We start from the raw sequence: 24806 nt of genomic DNA on the forward strand, positions 1-24806 counted from the left end.
AGATACATGCCTTGCACTCTGCGAGACCCCTCACAGATTTCGTCATTATTTTTATTTTATTCTCATCAATTTTGATCTCGAGTCGTGAACTGAAAACCATCAGCCAAAGATGAACTTTGGACTGTGGAAATCAGCTTGTTTTAAAAGGAAAACAGACCAAACAAGCTTTTGTTTATTTGTGAGGCTAGGCCTGGCATTTAATTGTAGGTTAGTCCTGCTTCATCACCGGGAAAGAGCATTGTAGAATCATAGAAGCCCTACAGGTGTGGAAACAGACCACTTGGCCCACCAAGACCACACTGATCCTCCGAAGAGCATCTATGGCTTCTCAATAAGTTTTAGTCTGACAATTATTTGTTTTTACTAAATCCAACCACCTAAGCTTTCTTATATTCCTATGTTGAGGTTGAGATAGATTAACGGAACATTAAACTCCATTACTCTTCCAAATTTGTTTTAATTTGTTAATTTTGTTTTGCACTAATCAAGTTTATAATTGCCATGTTAAAGAAATCAGTACAGATGGTACTTCAACTGATACGTGTAATATCTTAACCCATGATGGAATTCCAATAGTTTATTGAAAATTGTACCAATGTTTCTTAGCCCTGATGGCAGGCATTTGTTCTTTAAGTTCCATGCTTTATTTTTCTAAAATAAAAGTACGCTGATTAGAAGATGCAATCTTGTGTATTAATCTCAGATGTTCAGGCGGCAGAAGGCTCTCCTATCCAAATCTACTCATGTAGTCATCTAATTGGTGCTTTAAACCATTGTGTTCAGTTATTGATGATTTTACATATATTACTCAAGACACTTGTTCCTGCCTGGACTGAGGTGAAGCAAAAGTTTCCAGTGCTGGTGGGACAGGTTCATTTTCCATCTTCAAATTCCCATTTGTCCCTTTCCCTCTGTCAGCTGTATAAGAGGAAATTGTCTTCCACCTGCTACCATCATTGTATAATTCAATTATATTAAAGGCAAGGAAACCCATACTGTTAATGAATAACTGCCATTTATTTGACATTAATAAGGCACCATGTTCCCATAATAACAACAGATTTCTAAGATATCCAAGATACTTGAGTGTGTGGAAATTGTACAGGCACTGATCATAACTTTACAGTTTTACTTTGACTTAGGTAATGTCAGTGGGCTGGAGAATTATAAGGCCTCGTTGCTCCATTGTCTAAAGTATGGTATAACGATAAACCCACCAGCTACAGGGGGAGACAATAAAGACCGTGGATGCAGGGAGGCTGGAGTCTATAGGTGTGAGGCTGGAAAAGCACAGAGGAGCAGGAAAGTCAATGTTTTAGGCCAAAACCTTTGTCAGGACTCGGGTATGTGGACTAGGGGTGGGTAAGTTTAACGTTGATAGTTTGGAAACTTTGAGAAAATCAATTTGGGATAAAATTAATAATCATCAGAAAATGTTTGGTTAATTAGGGAGCAATAGCACTAATTCTTAAGGAAAAACCATGTTAACTGTCTTGACAAAAGGTGATCGAGGCAACGTTGTTGAGGTGTACATGTATTTCCGTGTGCCACACAACAGGCTTTTGAACAAAGTTGGAGCTCATGGAATGAAGTGGAAATTAATTGATGCAAAAATTGCTTATGGACCAATTCAATTGGGTTTAATTGGGAAAGACTGATTAAAATAGGACTTTTTAATCCCGGTGCATCGGAGGCTGAAAGGTGACTATTGAGATTTGTAGAATCATTAGGCATGAAGGGAATGAATAGCCAAGGTCTTTTTCCTACAGTAGGGAGTCCAAAATTAGAGGGCATAAGTTTAAGGGGAGGCAAGGATTTAAAAAGGACCTGAGGGGTAACATTTTCATGTCGAGGTTAATGCATGCACAGGACAAGCTGCCAGAGGAAGTGGTAGAGGGAAATACAATTATTACTTTTAAAATAAATCTTGATGTGTATATGAATAGGAAGGGTTTAGAGGGGTATGGGCAAAATGCTGGCAAATGGCAATAGGTCATATTGGGATATCTGGTTGGTGGACGAACTGGACTGAAGAGTCAGCTACTATGCTTATGACTCAATGACAGAAAACATGTTGAATGGACATTTGTTGGACTTAGATTTACTGTGGAATTCCTATAGCTCTTCCTGATGTGTATTTAATTGGTCTGCTTATGCAGGGCATAATTATAAAATCTGCGGATCATTTGAAACTTGAAACTGCGATTAAACTCTGGAATAAGAATAGAACTTCAAAATATTTGTCAGTGAAGTGGACAGGTAATTGGCAGTCAAAGTTATTGTTAAGAAATGCAATGTATATTTAAAAATCAGAACTTCCTTATAATACAAATAAAGAGTTCAGCCTTTTACGATTTCTTGCAAGCTGTTCTAATAAGTGGAGGATGAGTAGCTTTGACAAAATGTGAAGTTTTACACTGTTATTCAAGTTTTGTACTACAAAATAAGTATGAAAAAAGGGTGGCGCTTTAAAGGAGGTGCAGTAGTAAGAGGATAACAAAGTGTGAAGCTGGATGAACACAGCAGGCCAAGCAGCATCTTAGGAGCACAAAAGCTGACGTTTCAGACCTAGACCCTTCATCAGACGGAATAATGAAGGGTCTCGGCCCGAAACATCAGCTTTTGTGCTCCGAAGATGCTGCTTGGCCTGCTGTGTTCATCCAGCTTCACACTTTGTTATCTTGGATTCTCCAGTATCTGCAGTTCCCATCATCGCTACAGTAGTAAGGGGAACTGGTGTATGTGTACATACATTATAAAACATGGGAAGGCATGTTGAGCAGAGTGGTGAAGAAAGCAGACAGTTTCTATCTTCACATTTTAGGAAGCATGTGAATGCATTGCAGCAGGTACAGAAATAACTGAAACAAATGGTTCCTGGGAAGAGGAATTTGAATGGGAAAAGCTGTTTTTGAAGAGGAGAAGGCTGTGAGGAAATTTGATTGAAGTTAAAAAGACTGGATGAGTGAATAGGGAACAGAAAATAAAACTAAGTTTTTGGAAAAAGAGGCTGCAGTTTTAAAGTAGTGAAGGAATCACTTGTGAAATGTGGAAAAACATTTTAGCATAGCAAGTAGTTAGGATCTGGAATGCACTACTTGAGGTCATGTTGGAAGTAGGTTCAATTGAGTATTGAAAGAGGAATGAGGATCATAGACATTTAAAGCACATTAGGAGGCAATTTGACCTGTCTTGTTCAGGTTAGTCAGCAAAGGTCCTTACTACACAATCTCATTTTTCAGCTTTTGCAAACCAAGTAAATATCCAGGTACTTATTCAATGTTATTAGAATTTCTGACTCAACCACCTTTTATGGGACCGTTCTCCTATGAGAAAACAGTATTTTGCTTTTATGAGGAGATCTGGCTGAAAATCCTTGCTGATGAATATATGAGGAGCAAGAGTGTGCAAATATAAAGCGATTGGTAAAATCTAAACTGATATGTGGGAAAGCCTTCTCAGGCATTGAATGGTTGCAGTCTGGCTTGCACCACTGCCCCGCACACCCTCCCAGGGTATGGTGGAGGCAAGGTCAATCCAGACATTCAAGAGTATTGTATCTTTATCTAAAAGGAAGAATGGGTGAAGCTCTGAGGAGAAGGCAGACAAATGATGCCAAGTGAGATATTCATTTGGAATTCACTCTTCCTCCTATGGACTATTTCTGTAATTCTTAACACAGCAATATCAAATGTGTCTCTGGCTCAGACTGGTATCAGGCTAATGTCCTGGCATCGTTATTTACGTATTTCCATTTTCCATCCCATGACAGGAACCAAATCTAAGAGCGTAACGTGTACTACCAATGGTGTACACTCTCCGGAGGTTTCACCGCAGTGTACGAGAGAACAGTGCGCAGGTGCATGGCCGGAAGTTGACGGCACTTGCGCAAAGTGAGCGATGGCGGGGGGAACAGGGGGTTTTCTTTCTCGGCGCCGGAAACGTTGCGAATGAGGCGGGAAGAGGATGGAACTGGCGGGTGGACAGGGACGTTAATGAAAATCTTGCGTAAGCCACAAACCTTTCACTCCCGCGCTCGGGACGTTGGCTCCATGCTTCCTGGCAGTTATAGGACCTTGGGGGGGGAATCAAGGATGGTCGCCATCTTTGTAGAGGATGTTGTTTGGAATGATTGGGAGCAGCTGTACCAGCCCCTGCCCCCGCCGTTGTTCGGAATGGAGACATGTAAGAAGGTTGTACAAACAAAATCACAAATTGCTGGCGAGACTCAGCAGGTATGGCATCATTTGTGAAAAGAAAACAATTAATGCTTGAGCCTAGTGAACCTGCTTCTGAATTTCTCCAGCAGTTTCCGTTATTTGTTAAATCTCCAGCCTCGGCAGTTCTTTGTTTCATTTATATGACTGTTATTTTAAAGAGGTTTAGAAGGGGAGGATTTAAACAGAACAAACACAAATAAAGAGAAATATCCGTCAGAACTCTTCAGCCCTCCTCTTCGTCTTCTACTTCATATTAAGTCGATGTCCCTGGTTGTTGATCAGATAGACACCAACAGGAAAAAAAAGGCTTCCTGTCTGTCCCCCGAATGATGTTCTCCACCTGAGTCACGTCCCTTCCCAACCATCGTTGATCCAAGATAAACAACCCTTCTCAATCTTTCCTCATAGCACAGACACTCTGGCCCCGACCGCATCCTGATGAATTCCTCTGCACACTATAATCCAGGCATACTCCTCTTTAATGTGGTGATCAGAACTTCACACAGCTATTGCTTAACCACATTTGTCTCTTTGATACTTCTATCTAGAATTTCAGTTTTAGATTTTATAAACTTCTTTTACAGGATTTTCATGGAGGGTGCACAGTGACATCACCTGCTCCCTGTATATTTTCCTCAACAGAGATATCTCTCTGATTCCAGTTCTACTACCTTCCCAGATGCATGCTCCTGCTGGACATTCTAATGTTGAAAACTGAATTTGATTTGAAGGCAGAGATAATGGGAACTGCAGATGCTGGAGATTCCAAGATAATAAAATGTGAGGCTGGATGAACACAGCAGGCCAAGCAGCATCTCAGGAGCACAAAAGCTGACGTTTCGGGCCTAGACCCCTCTGATGAAGGGTCTAGGCCCGAAACGTCAGCTTTTGTGCTCCTGAGATACTGCTTGGCCTGCTGTGTTCATCCAGCCTCACATTTTATTATCTTTGATTTGAAGGCAAGTATTTTTAACCATTCATTTACAATTCATAGCTTTTAGTGGTGTGTTCTGTTTTCACTGAGAGGTTCTATGGCTCTGAGGCTGGTGTGTTCTTTACTATGGATCTAAATTCATTTTTCCCCATTGCTCAGTTTGCCGTCTGCCCTCTCTTAAATCACCTGTTTGTAATTGGCTAACACCTCCATCCCAGCTTTTCTAATGTGTTTTAGGGAACTTGACTATTTATTGTTACTTCTGACTGTACCTGAAGATTTTTACTGCTGTCCAGCTCTGGACCATTTGCTGCTGGTCTAGCAACTCTTGCTTTTCTGGTGCTACAGTCCATTTCTCGCTGATTTCTAACCTTGCATGTAAGGTTCTCCTTATAAAAATTTATCTTGTCAGCCAGTGGCTGTCTTGATTTTTGTGGTGGGAGAGGTGAGCGCGTGAACTGGGAAGTGAACTGTTATATTTGGCATTGGCTAAACCCGAAACACTACACTGTCTGCCACCCATCATCCTCCTCCAACCAAACAAAACTGTGTGGAGGGTTGGTAAGGTAAGGTTTTTGTTTCTTTATTCTTTTGGCAATCTAGAGTAGAGGGAATGGAAGCTAGGGCAATTGCATGCTACTCTAGTAGGATGTGGTAGGTAAGGGTCACAACTAGTATTCCTTTTGACTTAATCTACAAAAAGTGCACCCAACTCCAGCTCCTCACAGAACGCGTTAGGGAACTGGAACTGGAGCTGGAGATGGAGCTGGATGAACTTCGGATCATTTGGGAGGCTAAGGGGGTGATAGACAGGAGTTATAGGGAGGTTGTCACACCCAAGTTACAGGACAAAGGTAGCTGGGTGACTGTCAGGAGGGTGAAAGGGAATAGACAGACAGTGCAGGGATCCCCTGAGGCCATTCCTCTCAATAATAAGTATACCAATTTGGATCCTGTTGGGGAGGACCTACCAGGAGAAAGCCATGGCGACCAGGTCTCTGGCACTGAGCCTGACTGTCTGGCTCAGGGAGGGGGGGGAGAATAGGAGAGTGATAGCGACAGGCGATTTAATGGTTTGGGGAACAGACAGGAGATTCTGTAGTATTGAGCGAGATTCCTGGATGGTGTGTTGCCTCACGGGTGCCAGGGCCAGGGATGTCTCGGATTGAGTCTTCATGATTCTAAAGGGGGAGGGAGAGCAGCTAGAAGTCATAGTACATGTCGGTACCAATGACCTAGCTAGGAAATGGGATGAGGACCTGATAAGTGAATGTAGGGAGTGAGGATGTAAACTAAAAGACAGGACGAGCAGAGTAGTAATCTCAGTATTGCTGCCGGTGCCTTGATTGAGACCAGAAATAGAGAGTGAGTGCAGCTGAACATGTGGCTACAGAGCTGGTGTAGAAGGGAGGGCATTAGATATGTGGATCTTTGGGGAAGGTGGGACCTGTGCAAGAAGGATGGGTTGCATCTGAACTGGAGGGGCACCAATATCCTAGTGGCAGAAGCGAGAGCTCTTTGGGAGGGTTTAAACTAGGTCTCTGGCACAGAGTCTGTCCCTGCTGCTCAGAACGGAAGGGGGAAGAGGAGCAGGGCAGTAGTCACTGGGGACTCTATAGTTAGGGGGACAGATAGGAGGTTCTGTGGGGACCAGAGAGACTCATGGTTGGTGTGTTGCCTCTCAGGTGCCAGGGTTCGTGATGTCTCTGATTGTGTTTTGGGACCCTTAAGGGGGATGGGGAGCAGCCCCAAGTCGTGGTCCACATAGGCACCAACGACATAGGTAGGAAGAGAGATGGGGATTTAAGGCAGAAATTTAGGGAGTTAGGGTGGAAGCTGAGAGCTAGGACGAACAGAGTTGTTGTCTCTGGTTTGTTGCCTGTGCCATGTGCTGGTGAGGCGAGGAATCGGGAGATAGAGGAGTTGAACATGCGGCTACAGGGATGGTGCAGGAGGGAGGGTTTTGGATTCTTGGATAATTTGGGCTCTTTCTGGGGTAGGTGGGACCTTTTACAAGTAGGATGGTCTTCACCTGAACCGGAGCGATTCCAGTATCCTTGGGGGGGGGGGGGGGGGGGGGAATTCGCTAAGGCTATTCGGGTGGGTTTAAACAAATTCAGCAGGGGGATGGGCACCAAAATTGTAGTTCGAGTGTAGAAAAAGTTGAGAGTAGGGAGGTCCGAAATAAAGTTTCAGGAACACAAGATGACACCGGGAAGCAAGAAGTTGGTTTGAAGTGTGTCTACTTCAACATCAGGAGCATCCAAAATATGGTGGGTGAACGAGCAGCATGGGTTGGTACCTGGGACTTCGATGTTGTGGCCATTTTGGAGACATGGATAGAGCAGGCTCAGGAATGGTTGTTTCAGATTCTGGGATTTAGATGTTTCAGTAAGAACAGAGAAGATGGTAAAAGAGAGGGAGGTGTGGCACTGTTGGTCAAGGACAGTATTACAGTTGCAGAAAGGATATTTGGGGACTCGTCAACTGAGGTAGTTGAGAACTGAGGGCTGAGGTTAGAAACAGGAAAGGAGTGGTCACCCTGTTGGGAGTTTTCTATCGACCTCTGAATAGTTCCAGAGATGTAGAGGAAAGGATAGCAAAGATGATGCTCGATAGGAGTGAGAGAGACAGGGTAGTTGTCATGAGGGATTTCAACTTTCCAAATATTGACTGGGAACAGGATAGTTCAAGTACTATAGATGGGTCAGTTTTTGTCCAGTGTGTGCAGGAGGGCTTCTTGACACAGTATGTGGACAGGACAACAAGGGGCGAAGCCACATTAGATTTGGTACTGGGTAATGAGCCCGGTCAGGTGTTAGATTTGGAAGCAGGTGAGCACGTTGGTGATAGCGATCACAATTCTGTTATGTTTACTTTAGTAATGGAAAGGGATAGGTGTATACCACTGGGCAAGAGTTATAGCTGGGGGAAAGGCAATTACGATGAGATTAGGCAAGATTTAGGGAGCATAGGATGGGGAAGGAAACTGCAGGGGATGGGCACATTAGAAATGTGGAGCTTATTCAAGGAAAAGCTCCTGTGTGTCCTAGATAGGTATGTACCTGTCAGGAGGAAGCTATAGAGCGTGGGAGCCTTGGTTTATGAAGGAGGTGGAATCTCTGATCAAGATGAAGAAGAAAGCTTATGTTAGGATGAGATGTGAAGGCTCAATTAGGGTGCTTGAGGGTTACAAGGTAGCCAGGAAAGACCTAAAGAGAGAGCTGAGAAGAGCCAGGAAGAGACATGAGAAGTTGTTGGCAGATAGGATCAGGGTAAACCCTAAGGCTTTCTATAGGTATATAAGGAATAAAAGAATGACGAGAGTAAGATTAGGGCCAAACAAGGATAGTAGTGGGAAGTTGTGTGTGGAGTCAGAGGAGATAGGGGAAGCTTGAAATGAATATTTTCCGACAGCATTCACTCTAGAAAACAACAATGTTGTCGAGGAGAATACTGAGATAAAGGCTACTAGACTAGGTAGGATTGAGGTTCACGAGGAAGAGGTATTAGAAATCCTACAGACTGTGAAGATAGATAAGTCCCCTAGGCCGGATGGGATTTATCCTAGGATCCTCTGGGAAGCCAGGGTGGAGATTGCCGAGCCTTTGACATTGATCCTTAACTTGTCATTGTCTACAGGAATAGTGCCAGAAGACTGGAGGATAGCAAATGTGGTTCCCCTGTTCAAGAAGGGGAGTAGAGACAACCCTGGTAATTATAGACCAGTGAGCCTTACTTCAGTTGTTGGTAAAGTGTTGGAAAAGGTTATAAGAGATAGAATTTATAATCATCTAGAAAAGAATAAATTGATTAGGGATAGTCAGCACGGTTTTGTGAAGGGCAGGTCGTGCCTCACAAACCTTGTTGAGTTCTTTGAGAAAGTCATCAAATAGTTAGATGAGAGTAAACCGGTTGATGTGGTGTATATGGATTTCAGCAAGGCGTTCGATAAGTTTCCCCACAATAGGCTATTGTACAAAATGCGGAGGAATGGGGTTGTGGGAGAAAGAGCAGTTCAGATCAGAAATTGGCTTGCTGAAAGAAGACAGAAGGTGGTGGTTGATGAGAAATGTTCATCCTGGAGTCCAGTCACTAGTGGTGTACCGCAAGGGTCGGTGTTGGGTCCGCTGCTGTTTGTCATTTTTATAAACGACCTGGATGATGGCCTGGTAGGATGGGTTAGTAAATTTGCAGACGACACTAATGTCGGTGGAGTTGTGGATAGTGACAAAGGATGTTGTAGGTTACAGAGAGACATAGATAAGCTGCAGAGTTGGACTGAGAGGTGCCAAATGGAGTTTAATGCAGACAAGTATGAGGTGATGGGCTTCGGTAGGAGTAACCGGAATGCGAAGTACTGGGCTAATTGTAAGATTCTTGGTAGTGTAGATGAGCAGAGAGATCTCCGTGTCCATGTACACAGATCCTTGACAGTTGCCACCCAGGTTGACAGGGCTGTTAAGAAGGTATACAGTGTTTTAGCTTTTATTAATAGAGGGATCAAGTTCTGGAACCAAGAGGTTATGCTGCAGCTGTACAAAACTCTGGTGCGGCCGCACTTGGAGTATTGCGTACAGTTCTAGTCACCGCATTATAGGAAGGATGTGGAAGCTTTGGAAAGGGTGCAGAGGAGATTTACTAGGATGTTGCCTGGTGTGGAGGGAAGGTCTTACGAGGAAAGGCTGAGGGACTTGAGGCTGTTTTCGTTAGAGAGAAGAAGGTTGAGAGGTGACTTAATTGAAACATATAAAATAATCAGAGGGTTAGATAGGGTGGATAGGGAGAGCTTTTTTCCTAGGATGGTGATGGTGAGCACGAGGGGGTATAGCTTTAAATTGAGGGGTGAAAGATATAGGACAGATGTCAGAGGTAGTTTCTTTACTCAGAGACTCGTAAGGGGATGGAACGCTTTGCCTGCAATGGTAGGAGATTTGCCAACTTTAGGTACATTGAAATCGTCATTGGATGAGCATATGGACGTACATGGAATAGTGTAGGTTAGATGGGCTTCAGATTGGTATGACAGGTCGGCACAACGTCGAGGGCCGAAGGCCCTGTACTGTGCTGTTATGTTCTATGTTCTATGTTCTAAACTAGTTTTGCAGGGGGATGGGAACCGGAGGTACAGATCAGAGGATAGGGTACAGGCAGATAGAGCAAGCAGAGAATCTGTGATGAAGGATAAGCCATTGACAGGGCAACGTGGCAGTCAGTGCGACAGGTTGAGGTGTGTCTACTTCAATGCAAGAAGTGTCAGGAATAAGGGTGATGAACTTCGAGCATGGATCAGTACTTGGAACTACAGTATTGTGGCCTTTGTGGAGACTTGGATAACCCAGGGGCAGGAATGGTTGTTGGATATTCCAGGGTATAGATATTTCAAAATAAATAGGGAGGAAAGTAAAAGAGGTGGGGAAGTGGCATTGTGAATCAGGGTTGGTATCGCAGCTGCAGAAGGGGAGGTTGTCGAGGAGGGTTTGTCCATTGAGTCAATATGGATGGAAGTCAGAAATAGGAAAGGAGCAGTCACTTTATTGGGTGTTTTCTATAGACCCCCCCCCCCCAATAGCAACAGAGACAGTGAGGAACAGATTGGGAGGTAGAGTTTAGAAAGGTGCAGAAGTAATAGGGTTGTTGTCATAGGTGACTTCAACTTCCCTAAATATCGACAGGATCCTGTAAGTGCAAATAGTTTGGATGGAACAGATTTTTGTCAGGTGTGTCCAGGAAGGATTTCTGACTCAATATGTAGATAGGCAGACTAGAGGGGAGGCCAGGGTCTCAGCCACCTTAAACAGGATTCCTCCACCTCCCAAATCCCCGACCTGACCCTGCACCTCCCCCATAATGTACCTGCTGCCATTGACCATGAGGCCATGGCCAGTGAACCCACCGATGACGTCACATCCACCACCGCCAGGAACACTTCTTTCGGGATCGCGAATGCGACTGGTGGGGTGGCCACCGCCTCCACCTCCACTACTTAAACCACAAACACCACTGTAATCACTGCTGCTGCCGCCCACCCTGCTCCACCCACTGCCAATGCCGACGCAACTCTGCCCACCGCCTACGATGCTACTCCGCCCACACTGACATAACTCTGCCCACCACCAGAACTCCACCCACCGCTGACGCCAACGTAACTTTGCCCACCGCCGATGTAACTCTGCCCACTGTCGATACCAGCGGCACTCCGCCCACAGCTGACGATGACATTGCTCTGCTCACAACCTCCACAGCCAGCAACCCCAGAGAAGACAGCCACACTGAGCCCTGCCGAATCTTCACCATCCCCACCAGACCTCCCACTGACTGAGGACGAACGGTCAGTCTTTAGCAAGGGGCTCACCTTTGTCCCCCTCCACCCACACAGCAAAGAATACCAGTCACATCTGGACATCGAGCAGTTTTCCCCCTCCTCCACGCTTACTTCTCCAACCGGGAGCCTAACCCTCCCTCCACTGACCCCTTCCCCCGCTTCCAACACAAGTCCTCCTCTTGGACACCACCCTCAGGCCTCCTACCCTCCCTTGACCTCTTCATCTCTAACTACAGTCAAGACATCAACCCCCTCAACCTCTCGACCCCTCTCACCCACTCCAAACTCTTCCCCCGCAGAACGGACAGCCCTCCGCTCCCTCTGCTCCAACCCCAACCTCACCATCAAACCCGCAGACAAGGGAGGCGCAGTGTTAGTATGGCGCACTGACCTCTACATCGCTGAGGCCAGACGCCAACTTTCCGACACCACCTCCTACCGCCCCCTTGATCATGACCCCACCCCCGAGCACCAAACCATCATCTCCCAAACCATCCATGACCTCATCACCTCAGGTGACCTCCCACCCACAGCCTCCAACCTCATTGTTTCCCTACCCACACCACCCGCTTCTATCTCCTTCCCAATATCCACAAACCCTGGTCGACCCATTGTCTCTGCCTGCTCCTGCCCCACCAAACTCATCTCGACCAATCTGGACTCCATTTTCTCCCCCTTGGTCCAGGAACACCCGACCTACGTCTGTGACGCCACCCACTCCCTCCACCACCTCCAGAACTTCCAATTCCCTAGTCCCCAACACCTCATTTTTCACCATGGACGTCCAGTCCCTATACACCTGCATTCCCCATGCAGATGGCCTGAAGGCCCTGCGCTTCTTCTTGTCCCACAGACCCGACCAGTCACCCTCCACTGACACCCTCATTTGCCTAGCCGAACTCGTCCTCACCCTCAACAATTTCTCTTTGAATTCCTCCCACTTCCTACAGACAAAGGGGGTGGCTATGGGTACCCACATGAGCCCAAGCCATGCCTGCCTCTGTAGGTTAAGTGGAACAGTCCCTCTTTTGCACCTACACTGGCCCTAAACCCCACCTCTTTCTCCGTTACGTTGATGACTGTATCGGCACCGCCTCATGCTCCCAGAGGAGCTCAAACAGTTCATCCATTTCACCAACGCCTTCCACCCCAACCTTCAGTTCACCTGGACCATCTCCAACACATCCCTCACCTTCCTAGACCTTTCTGTCTCCATCTCAGGCAACCACCTACAAACCAATGTCCATTTCAAGCCCACTGACTCCCACAGTTACCTAGAATACACCTCCTTTCACCACCTTCCTGCAAAAATTCCAACCCCTATTCCCAACTCGTTTGCTTTCGCCGCATCTGCTCCCGGGATGAGGCATTTTACTCCGCACGTCCCGGATATCCTCGTTCTTCAAGGACCGCAACTTTCCCCCCCGCACTGCTCGAGAATGCCCTTAACAGTGTCTCCCGCATTTCCCGCACCTCATCCCTCACACTCTGCCCCTGCAATAACCTCCAAAAGAGAATCCCCCTCATCCTCTCATACCACCCCACCAACCTCCAGATACAACGCATCATCCTCCGATACTTCTGCCATCTACAATCTGACCCCACCACCCAAGACATTTTTTCAACCCCACCCTTGACTACCGTCCGGAGAGACCACTCTGTCTGCGACTCCCTTGTCCGCTCCACGCTCCCCTCCAACTCCACCACACCCGGCACTTTCCCCTGCAACCCCAGGAAGTGCTACACCTGCCCCCACACCTCCTCCCTCACCCCCATCCCAAGCCCCAAGATGACTTTCCACATTAAGCAGATGTTCACTTGCACATCTGCCAATGTGGCTACCTCTACATTGGGGAAACCAAGCGGAGGCTTGGGGACCGCTTTGCAGAACACCTACACTCGTTCTGCAGTAAACAACTGCCCCTCCCAATCGCGAACCATTTCAACTCCCCCTCCCATTCCTTAGACGACATGTCCATCCTGGGCCTCCTGCAGTGCCATAATGCTGCCACCCGTAGGCTGCAGGAACAGCAACTCATGTTCCACTTGGGAACCCTGCAGCCTCATGGTATCAATGTGGATTTCAAAAGCTTCAAAATATCCCCTCCCCCCACTGCATCCCAAAACCAGCCCAGCTCGTCCCTGCCTGCCTAACCTGTTCTTCCTCTCACCTATCTCGTCCTCCCACCTCAAGCCACACCTCCATTTCCTACCTACTAACCTCATCCCACCCCCTTGACCTGTCCGTCCTCCCTGGACTGACCTAGCCCCTCCCGACCCACCCACCCACCCATACTATCCTCTCCACCTATCTTCTCCTCTATCCATCTTCAGTCCACCTCCCCCTCTCTCCCTATTTATTTCAGAATCCTCTCCCCACCCCCTTTTCTGATGAAGGGTCTAGGCCCGAAACATCAGCTCTTGTGCTCCTAAGATGCTGCTTGGCCTGCTGTGTTCATCCAGCCCCACACTTTATCTGAGCCCAATACGCCAGCTTTCCTGCTTCGAGAGGTGAGGCCACATTGGATTTGGTGCTTGGCAATGAACCAGGCCAGGTGTCAGATCCCTTGGTGGGAGAGCATTTCGGTGGTAGTGATCTCAATTCCCTAACCTTCACTATAGTCATGATGGTATGGGGAAAGTATTTAATTGGGGGAGGGGTAATTACAGTGCTATTAGGTAAGAACTGAGGACCATAATTTGGGATCGGATATTCTCAGGGAAATGCACAACAGAAATGTGGAGGTTGTTTAGGGAAATATTACTACAAGTACTGGATAGGTTTGTCCCACTGAGGCAAGGAAAGGATGGAAAGGTGAAGGAACTTTGGATGACAAGACACGTGGAACACCTAGTCAAGAGAAAGAAGGAAGCTTACTTAAAGTTGAAGTAGCAAGGGTCCAACAGGGCTCTCGGGGTCTACAAGGTAGCCAAGAAGGATCTGAAGAATGGACTGAGAGCTAGAAGGGAGAACAAGAAAACTTCACCAGATAGGATCAAGGAAAACCCCAAGGCGTTCTATGCTTGTGTGAGGAATAAGAGGAAGGCCAGACTGAGGGTAGAGATAGTGGAGGGAACTTGTGTGCGGAGTCAGAGGAGGTCCTTATTGAATAAATTGTTTCAGTATTCACCAGCGAGAGGGACCTTGATGTTTGTGAGGACAGCATGAAACAGACAGATATGCTCAAACAGGTTGATGTTAGGAAGACCTTTTGTAAATCATGAGGATGAACTTAGGGCTTGGGTTAGTACATGGGAGTATGATGTTGTTGCTATTACTGAGACTTGGTTGAGGGAAGGGCAAAATTGACAACTCTATATCTCAGGATATAGATGGTTCAGGCGGGATAGAGAGGGAGGTAAAAGGGCTGGAGGAGTTGCATTACTGGTCAAAGAGGATATCATAACTGTGCTGAAGGGGGGCACTATGGACGATTCGAGCATTGAGCAATATGGGCAGAGCTCAGAAATAGGAAGGGTGCAGTAACAATGTTGGGACTGTACTACAGGCCTCCCCACAGTGAGCGTGAGATAGAGGTACAAATATGTAGACAAGATTATGGAAAGATGTAGGAGCAACAGGGTGGTGATGGGAGATTTTAATTTTCCCAACATTGACTGGGATTCTCTTAGTGTTAAGGATTTAGATGGAGCAGATTTTGTAAGGAGAATCCAGGAGGGTTTTCTAGAGCAGTGTGTAAATAGTCCAACTCAGGAAGGGGCCATACTGGACCTGGTGTTGGGGAATGAGCCTGGCCAGGTGGTTGCAGTTTCAATAGGGGATTACTTTGGGAATAGTGATCACAATTCCATAAGTTTTAGAATACCAACGGACAAAGACGAGAGTGGTCCGAAAGGAAGAGTGTTACATTGGGGGAAGGCAAACTATAGCAAAATTCAGCAGGAGCTGGGGAATGTGGATTGGGAGCAGCTGTTTGAGGGTAAATCCACATTTGATATGTGGGAAGCCCTTAAAGAGAGGTTGATGAGAGTGCAGGAGAGACATGTCCCTGTGAAAATGAGGGATAGAAAGGGCAGGATTAGGGAACCATGGATGACAGGTGAAATTGTGAGACTAGCAAAGAGGAAAAAGGAAGCAGTCATAAGATCTAGGTGACTGAAAACAGATGAAGCTTTGGAATAATATCGGCAAAGTAGGACGAATCTGAAATGAGGAATTAAGAGGGCCAAAAGGAGTCATGAAATATCTTTAGCAAACAGGGTTAAGGAAAATCCCAAAGCTTTTTATTTGTATGTAAGGAGCAAGAGGGTAACTAGAGAAAGGGTTGGCCCACCCAAGGACAAAGGAGGGAAGTTCTGCGAGGGGTCAGAGAAAATGAGTGAGATTCTTAATGACCACTTTGTGTCGGTATTCACCAAAGAGAGGGACATGATGGATGTTGAGGTTAGGGATAAATATTTGATTACTTTAGGTCAGGTTGGCATGGGGGGGTGCGGCAAGTGTTGAGTATTTTAAAAGGCATTAGGGTGGACAAGTCCCCAGGTCTGGATGGGATCGACCCCAGGTTACTGAGGGAAGCAAGTGAGGAAATAGCTGGGGCCTTAACAGATATCTTTGCAGCATCCTTGAGCATTGGTGAGGTCCCAGAGGACTGGAGAATTGCTAATGTTGTCCCCTTGTTTAAGGAGGGTAGCAAGGCTACTCCAGCTAATTACAGACTGGTGAGTCTGATGTCAGTGGTGGGGAAGCTGCTGGAGAAGATACTGAGGGATAGGATCTATTTACATTTACATTTGGAAGAAAATGGGCTAATTAGTGATTGGCAGCTTGTTTTGTGCAGGGAAGGTCATCTGTTACCAACTTGATAGAATTCTTTGAGGAAGTGATAAAGTCGATAGATGAGGGAAGGGCTGTAGATGTCATATACTGCAGAAGTGCAATACCTGCCCCTTCAGCTCTTCCCTGCTCATCCAAGGGCCTAAACAGGTGAAGCAGCATTTCACTGGTACCAATTTTGTGTATTGTATTCAGTGCATCCAATGTACCCTGCTGTACATTGGAGAAACCAAACACAGACTGGGTGACCATTTTGCAGAACACCTGCAGTCTGTGTGCAAGCATGACCTTGACCTTCCTGTAGTCAGTCATTTTAACACTGCATCCCGATCGCATGCCCACGTGTGTGTTCTCACCATGCTGCAAGGTTCCAGTCAATCACAGTGCAAACTAAAGGAACAACATCTCATCTTCAGACTAGGCACTTTACTCCTTTCTGGACTTGATATTGAGTTCAACACGTCCAAATTGTGAAGAATTACTTGTTACTCTCTGTCATCATTATCGATCTCATCTCCCCCTATCCAAGTGGGGTTGTCTGTCCTTTCAAATCTGGCAGGGAGACAAACCATTTTGCTGCCATTCTCATACTTCATCATTTTATCTGAATTATCAAGATCTTTTCTCCACCAACATCCTACACCCTACACCCACTAACCCCCAAACAAATTCTAGCATAAATGCTGTGCCTTCCATACTTCACTTAAGGTCTTGTGAAGAGTAATCTACAGTCTGATCATTAGCTTGCTGTCTCCATGGATGCTGTCTGACCCGTTTTGATCTCCCGCATTCGTTGTTTTCAATTTAGGATAGTATTGTGGATCAAATTAGACTCCCCAAAGGGGTGGCATGATGGCTTAGTGGTTAGCACTGCAGCCTCACCACACCAGGGACCTGGGTTCGATTCCAGCCTCGGGTAACTGTCTGTGTGGTGTTTGCACATTCTCCCCGTGCCTGCGTAGGTTTCCTCCAGGTGCTCCGGTTTCCTCCCACAGTCCAAAGATGTGCAGGCGAGGTGGATCAGCCATGCTAAATTGCCCATAGTGTTTAGGGGGATGGGTCTGGGTGGAATGCTCCAAGGGGTGGTGTGGACTTGTTAGGCCAAAGGTCCTGTTTCCACACTGTAGGGAATCTAATCTGATTATAAGGAGATAGCCTAGACCCTAAATTTTATGCTTATTTAAAGGCAAGCATGGGGTAGATGTGATTTGATTGGTCCACTACGAAGCTTTAATGAAAATGCACTTTATCCTTGCAACACAGTTAAAATACAAAAAAAGCAGGACTTTAACTCGGCTGAAATAATTGGCAACATAATGTATTGTTTAATCACTAATATTCAACCGTTACAATGTATGTGGCATGCTATAAACAGACTATTTGCCAGAAGTGCAATTCAGCAAAGTAGTTATGGTTCTCACAAGCTTTCAATTTGGATTATTGACCGGAAGCATCTCATCTCAGACTTCACTTTGGCAGCTTTGATGTCAACCTTTTAGCTCAGTAGTCAGCAAAAATCTTCAGAGATAATAGGAACTGCAGATGCTGGAGAATCCAAGATAATAAAATGTGAGGCTGGATGAATACAGCAGGCCAAGCAGCATCTCAGGAGCACAAAAGCTGATGTTTCGGGCCTAGACCCTTCATCAGAGAGGGGGATGGGGTGAGGGTTCTGGAATAAATAGGGATAGAGGGGGAGGCGGACCGAAGATGGAGAGAAAAGAAGATAGGTGGAGAGAGTATAGGTGGGGAGGTAGGGAGGGGATAGGTCAGCCCAGGGAAGACGGACAGGTCAAGGAGGTGGGATGAGGTTAGTAGGTAGATGGGGGTGCGGCTTGGGGTGGGAGGAAGGGATGGGTGAGAGGAGACCACTCTCTCCGTGACTCCCTTGTTCGCTCAACACTGCCACACTAACCCCACCACACCCGGCACCTTCCCCTGCAACCGCAGGAAATGCTACACTTGCCCCCACACCTCCTCCCTCACCCCTATCCCAGGCCCCAAGATGACATTCCACATTAAGCAGAGGTTCACCTGCACATCTGCCAATGTGGTATACTGCATCCACTGTACCCGGTGTGGCTACCTCTACATTGGGGAAACCAAGCGGAGCCTTGGAGACCGCTTTGCAGAACACCTCCGCTCAGTTCGCAATAAACAACTGCACCTCCCAGTCGCAAACCATTTCCACTCCCCCTCCCATTCTTTAGATGACATGTCCATCATGGGCCTCCTGCAGTGCCACAATGATGCCACCCGAAGATTGCAGGAACAGCAACTCATATTCCGCCTGGGAACCCTGCAGCCTAATGGTATCAATGTGGACTTCACCAGTTTCAAAATCTCGCCTTCTCCAACTGCATCCCAAAACCAGCCCAGTTCGTCCCCTCCCCCCACTGCACCACACAACCAGCCCAGCTCTTCCCCTCCACCCACTGCATCCCAAAACCAGTCCAACCTGTCTCTGCCTCCCTAACCGGTTCTTCCTCTCACCCATCCCTTCCTCCCACCCCAAGCCGCACCCCCATCTACCTACTAACCTCATCCCACCTCCTTGACCTGTCCGTCTTCCCTGGACTGACCTATCCCCTCCCTACCTCCCCACCTATACTCTCTCCACCTATCTTCTTTTCTCTCCATCTTCGGTCCGCCTCCCCCTCTCTCCCTATTTATTTCAGAACCCTCACCCCATCCCCCTCTCTGATGAAGGGTCTAGGCCCGAAACGTCAGCTTTTGTGCTCCTGAGATGCTGCTTGGCCTGCTGTGTTCATCCAGCCTCACATTTTATTTGCAAAAATCTTCAACTCACTGAAAATCTTCCTCGTTCTACATGAACCCTGACCCAACCCAGTCATGATTCCTTTGTCTCTCATTTGAAAAAAAACACACCTAGAGATAACTCTAAGCTGTTTACCAGCAGCCTGTCTGGAGGAGATACCGGGTTTGCCACAGTGGGGTGCCACAGTAAGAGAAACACAGCACAAAGCAACATCTCTCTTAAAGGCACAGTTCCATCACAATAATCAATCAGACTTAGTGTGATTCACAGTTGAGCATGCTGGAACACACACCTTTCAATGCACACATCCTGTTATGTGCAGACAGAACATGTACAAAATTGTGGGATAGCCAGACTGCAGATGCTGGAGTCAAATGACAAAGTGTGGAGCTGGAGGAACACAGCAGGCCAGGCGGCATCAGAGGATCAGGAAAGCTGACGTTTTGGGTTGGGACCCTTCTTCATAAATGTCAGCTTTCCTGTTCCTCTGAAGCTGCCTGGCCTGCTGTGTTCCTCCAGCTCCACAATTTGTCATCTATGTACGAAACTGGGCCTGTTTTAATTCAACGTGACAGGTTCTAGCCATTCTCTGGTCCAATCCTCAGGTCCATGTCTTGACCCCTGCTTGATTTAAATTGAAATAAAGTTTGGTGGTTAACCATCTATTATTCTAGAACTTCTGAATTGTTGATCTATCAGTGTTCACTTACTTACCAACTAATTGGTACTGTTGTCTCATTCAGCATAAAGTATTGTTCCCCTTTACAGGGGTATCTATACAGTGTTGGTACTGTTGAGTGCAAGGTGAAAAGTTTTGATAAAATATGTCTATTTTCAGTATTTATCATCCTCCTTAAACTGCTTCACTCTGTGTGCTGAAGGTGTTGATGTTGGTGGCAACGATGTTGTTAGCTGAGAAGTTACAAGTTATCCCTAAGTGATGACAAGAGAACAATGACGTATGTCCAGGTCAAGAACGCTAATTTGTAATGTAGTGTACCGTTCATGAAATACAACATTTCAAGTCATTTCACAGCATGTTATAAAACAACGTTTGACCCTGAGTCATGTGAATATTACAACAACTAAATGCATGGTTAAAGAGATCAGGGATATCAGTGAACTGTTTAACTTTTTAAAGATAGTCCAGTTCCTTTCACGGTTACTTTATCGAAGAGCCAGCCCCCACAAATTTCCAGATTAATTCAGATCAGTTTCCCAGACTGCATTTGTGTTATTGTGGGTTCTGATTTGTTTCCCTTTTCTGTTTTAAGTCAATTTCACAGGAAGGGAAGGCAAGTTTTGTGTTGGAAACTGTGCACAAGAAGTCTTGACAGGATCTGACTGAGTCACTCAAATTATTCTAATCTGAATTTCATTGGATGTTGAGCATGGAAAGAGAAAACACTGTTCATGTTGGAGAAAAACCATACACATGTTATGTGCGTGGTCGTGGATTCAGCCAACCATCTGACCTTGCAAAACATAAGAATCATACTGGGAAGAAACCATGGAAATGTCGGGATTGTGAGGAGGGATTCAGATTCCCATCGGAGCTGGAAATTCATCGACGCACTCACACTGGTGAGAGGCCGTTTACCTGCTTCAAATGTGGGAAGGGGTTCACTCAGTCATCCCATCTGATGGCACACCAGCGAGTTCACACTGATGAAAGACCCTTTAAATGTCCGGATTGTGGAAAATGCTATAAATGTTCTGGAGAATTAATACGCCATCAGCGTGTTCACACTGATGAGGGGCCATTCAGGTGCTCTTATTGTCAGGCTGGGTTCAAGATTTCATCTCGACTCTCTGTATACCAGCAAGTTCACATTGTGGAGAGAATGGTCACCTGCTCTGAGTGTGGGAAGAAATTCAGTCAATCTTGCAACCTGCAAACTTGCACTCGTAAGAGACTGTTCACCTGCGCCATGTGTCAGAAGAGATTTGCTCACTCATCCAATCTGCTGAAACACCAGCGAGTTCACAGTGATGAGAGACCTTTTAAATGCTCAGACTGTGGGAAGTGCTATAAAAGTCCCCAGGAACTGATGTCCCATCAACGTGTTCACACTAATGAGAAACCATTCAGATGCTCTCATTGTACAATGGGGTTCAGGCGATCGTCTGACCTTACTAAACACCAACGAATTCACACTGGGGAAAGGCCATTCACTTGCTCCAAGTGTGGGAAGGGATTCACTCAGTCATCTAGCCTGCTCAGACACCAGCGAGCTCACAAGTAATGACAGTGGTTACATTTTGCCACTAATCACAGCCAGCAATGAACAGTGCCTATTGGGGTCTGATTCTGCTAATATTAATAATCTCTGGTTATGGATATTAATATTCCAATAAACCAAGCTGGTGTTAAACATACTGTGTGTCTTTTTATAAGCTCTGTCAGACACTAATTCCTGTTGACTGCACCACTGACCCTGCTAAAGATTGTAGGCTCAGGTAGTGGGACCTCCAGAATGTACTTTGAGAATAAAATGTGAGGCTGGATGAACACAGCAGGCCCAGCAGCATCTAACTTTGAGAAAGCTGGTTTCAGTCCTGACAGTACTCTCTGATGAGGAAACTGAGGAATCCTTACCTGAGTTTTACCTGTCATAGAATCCCTACAAAGTGGAAACAGTACCTTTGACCCATCAAGACCACGCAGGCCCATCAAGTCTACACAAACCCGCCAAAGGATATCATCCTCTCTCTGTAACACTGCATTTCTCATAGCTGACACACCAAGCCAGCACGGAATGGGCAATTTGGAATGGCCAGTCTACCTGCATATCTTTAGAATGTAGGAGGAAACTAGAGCATCCAGAGGAAATCCATGTAGACACGGAGAACATGTGAGCTCCAGACAGACTTTCGGCGGAATCGAAACTAGGTTTCTGGTGTTGTGTGGTGGCAATGCTAATTCTGAGCAAGTGTGCCATTCTGTTGGTGTAGATTGAGTGATGAATGATGCCTAACATCCTAAATGATGATCTAAAGCCACCTAAGGTACAATTAAGAGCGGATTGAAACCGATTGCCAGGCTGTGAGAGAGCTCTTGAATGAATGTTTCATGTCAGTCTGTGCTCCTGTGGATGCAGAGATACAATAGACAATGGATGCAAGAGTAGGCCATTCGGCCCTTTGAGCCATCACCACCATTCATTATGATCATGGCTGATCATCCACAATCAGTATCCTGTTCCTGCCTTATCCCCATAACCCTTGATTCCACTATCTGTAAGATCTCTATCCATCTCTTTCTTGAAAGTATCCAGAGACTTGGCTTCCGCTGCCTTCTGGAGTAGAGCATTCCATATATCCACCACTCTCTGGGTGAAGAAGTTTTTCCTCAATTCTGTTCTAAATGGCCTACCCGTTATTTTTAAACTGTGACCTGTGGTTCTGGACTCAGCCATCAGCGGAAACATGCTTCCTGCCTCCACAGTATCCAATCCCTTAATAATCTTATATTTCTCAAACAGATCCCCTCTTATCCTTCTAAACTCAAGTGTATATGAGCCCAAGATAATGAAATGTGAGGCTGGATGAACACAGCAGGCCAAGCAGCATCTCAGGAGCACAAAAGCTGACGTTTCGGGCCTAGACCCTTCATCAGAGAGGGGGATGGGGTGAGGGTTCTGGAATAAATAGGGAGAGAGGGGGAGGCGGACCGAAGATGGAGAGAAAAGAAGATAGGTGGAGAGAGTATAGGTGGGGAGGTAGGGAGGGGATAGGTCAGTCCAGGGAAGACGGACAGGTCAAGGAGGTGGGATGAGGTTAGTAGGTAGATGGGGGTGCGGCTTGGGGTGGGAGGAAGGGATGGGTGAGAGGAAGAACAGGTTAGGGAGGCAGAGACAGGTTGGACTGGTTTTGGGATGCAGTGGGTGGAGGGGAAGAGCTGGGCTGGTTGTGTGGTGCAGTGTGGGGAGGGGACGAACTGGGCTGGTTTTGGGATGCGGTGGGGGAAGGGGAGATTTTGAAGCTGGTGAAGTCCACATTGATACCATTGGGCTGCAGGGTTCCCAAGCGGAATATGAGTTGCTGTTTCTGCAACCTTCGGGTGACATCATTGTGGCACTGCAGGAGGCCCATGATGGACATGTCATCTAGAGAATGGGAGGGGGAGTGGAAATGGTTTGCGACTGGGAGGTGCAGTTGTTTATTGCGAACCGAGCGGAGGTGTTCTACAAAGCGGTCCCCAATCCTCCGCTTGGTTTCCCCAATGTAGAGTCACTCAACGGACCTCCGTGACTCCTTTGTTCGCTCCACACTGCCCTCCAACTCCACCACACCCGGCACCTTCCCCTGCAACCGCAGGAAATGCTACACTTGTCCCCACACCTCCTCCCTCACCCCTATCCCAGTCCCCAAGATGACTTTCCACATTAAGCAGAGGTTCACCTGCACATCTGCCAATGTGGTATACTGCATCCAATGTACCCGGTGTGGCTTCCTCTACATTGGGGAAACCAAGCGGAGGCTTGGGGACCACTTTGCAGAACACCTACACTCAGTTTGCAATAAACAACTGCACCTCCCAGTCGCAAACCATTTCCACTCCCCCTCCCATTCTTTAGATGACATGTCCATCATGGGCCTCCTGCAGTGCCACAATGATGCCACCCGAAGGTTGCAGGAACAGCAACTCATATTCCGCTTGGGAACCCTGCAGCCCAATGGTATCAATGTGGACTTCACCAGCTTCAAAATCTCCCCTTCCCCCACCGCATCCCAAAACCAGCCCAGTTCGTCCCCTCCCCCCACTGCACCACACAACCGGCCCAGCTCTTCCCCTCCACCCACTGCATCCCAAAACCAGTCCAACCTGTCTCTGCCTCCCTAACCTGTTCTTCCTCTCACCCATCCCTTCCTCCCACCCCAAGCCGCACCTCCATCTCCTACCTACTAACCTCATTCCACCTCCTTGACCTGTCCGTCTTCCCTGGACTTACCTATTCCCTCCCTACCTCTACTCTCCTCTCCACCTAGTTTCTTTTCTCCCCATCTTCGTTCCGCCTCCCCGTCTCTCCCTATTTATTCCAGAACCCTCACCCCATCCCCCTCTCTGATGAAGGGTCTAGGCCCGAAACGTCAGCTTTTGTGCTTCTGAGATGCTGCTGGGCCTGCTGTGTACATCCAGCCTCACATTTCATTATCTTGAATTCTCCAGCATCTGCAGTTCTCATCATCACTGTATACGAGCCCAGTTGCTCCAATCTTTCAACATATGATAGTCCCGCCATTCTGGGAATTAATCTTGTGAATCTACGCTGCACTCACTCAATAGCAACAATGTCCTTCCTCAAATATGGAGACCAAAACTGCACACAGTACTCCAAGTGCAGTCTCACCGGGGCCCTGTACAGCTGCAGAAGTACCTCCTTGCTCCTATACTCAATTCCTCTTGTTATGAAGGCCAGCATGCCATTAGCTTTCTTCAGTGCCTGCTGTGTACCTGCATGCTTGCTTTCATTGACTGATGTACAAGAACACCAAGATATCATTGTACTTCCCCTTTACCTAACTTGACTCTAGTGAGATAGTAATCTGCCTTCCTGTTCTTGCCACCAAAGTGGATAACCACAAATTTATCCACATTAAACTGCATCGGCCATGCATCCGTCCACCCACCTAGCCTGTCCAAGTCACCCTGTATTCTCATAACGTCTTCCTCACATTTTACACTGCCACCCAGCTTTGTGTCAGATTCCAGCTGTGGGATCCGATGTTGGCAATAATAACATCAG

At 46.7% G+C, this 24806-nt stretch overlaps 1 protein-coding gene across 6 annotated transcripts in view; it reads left to right on the top strand.

The window, feature by feature from the left end:
- The window catches only part of LOC125463472 (zinc finger protein 271-like), a 73631-nt gene that overhangs the window by 7156 nt on the left and 41669 nt on the right, over positions 1-24806 (top strand). For 2 of the 6 annotated variants that reach the window (XM_059653554.1, XM_059653556.1), the window contains one exon: positions 20331-21389. In XM_059653554.1, coding sequence (XP_059509537.1) covers positions 20439-21302 — 864 coding nt within the window. In that variant the 5' untranslated portion in view covers positions 20331-20438 and the 3' untranslated portion in view covers positions 21303-21389. Of the gene's footprint in view, positions 1-3893; positions 4236-20330; positions 21390-24806 lie in introns of those variants that run through there. The other 4 variants (XR_007249832.2, XR_007249833.2, XM_048554745.2 and 1 more) reach the window with 3 other exon arrangements.

This window comes from Stegostoma tigrinum, chromosome 22 (assembly GCF_030684315.1).
Source record: "Stegostoma tigrinum isolate sSteTig4 chromosome 22, sSteTig4.hap1, whole genome shotgun sequence".
Classification (NCBI taxonomy): Eukaryota; Metazoa; Chordata; class Chondrichthyes; order Orectolobiformes; family Stegostomatidae; genus Stegostoma; species Stegostoma tigrinum.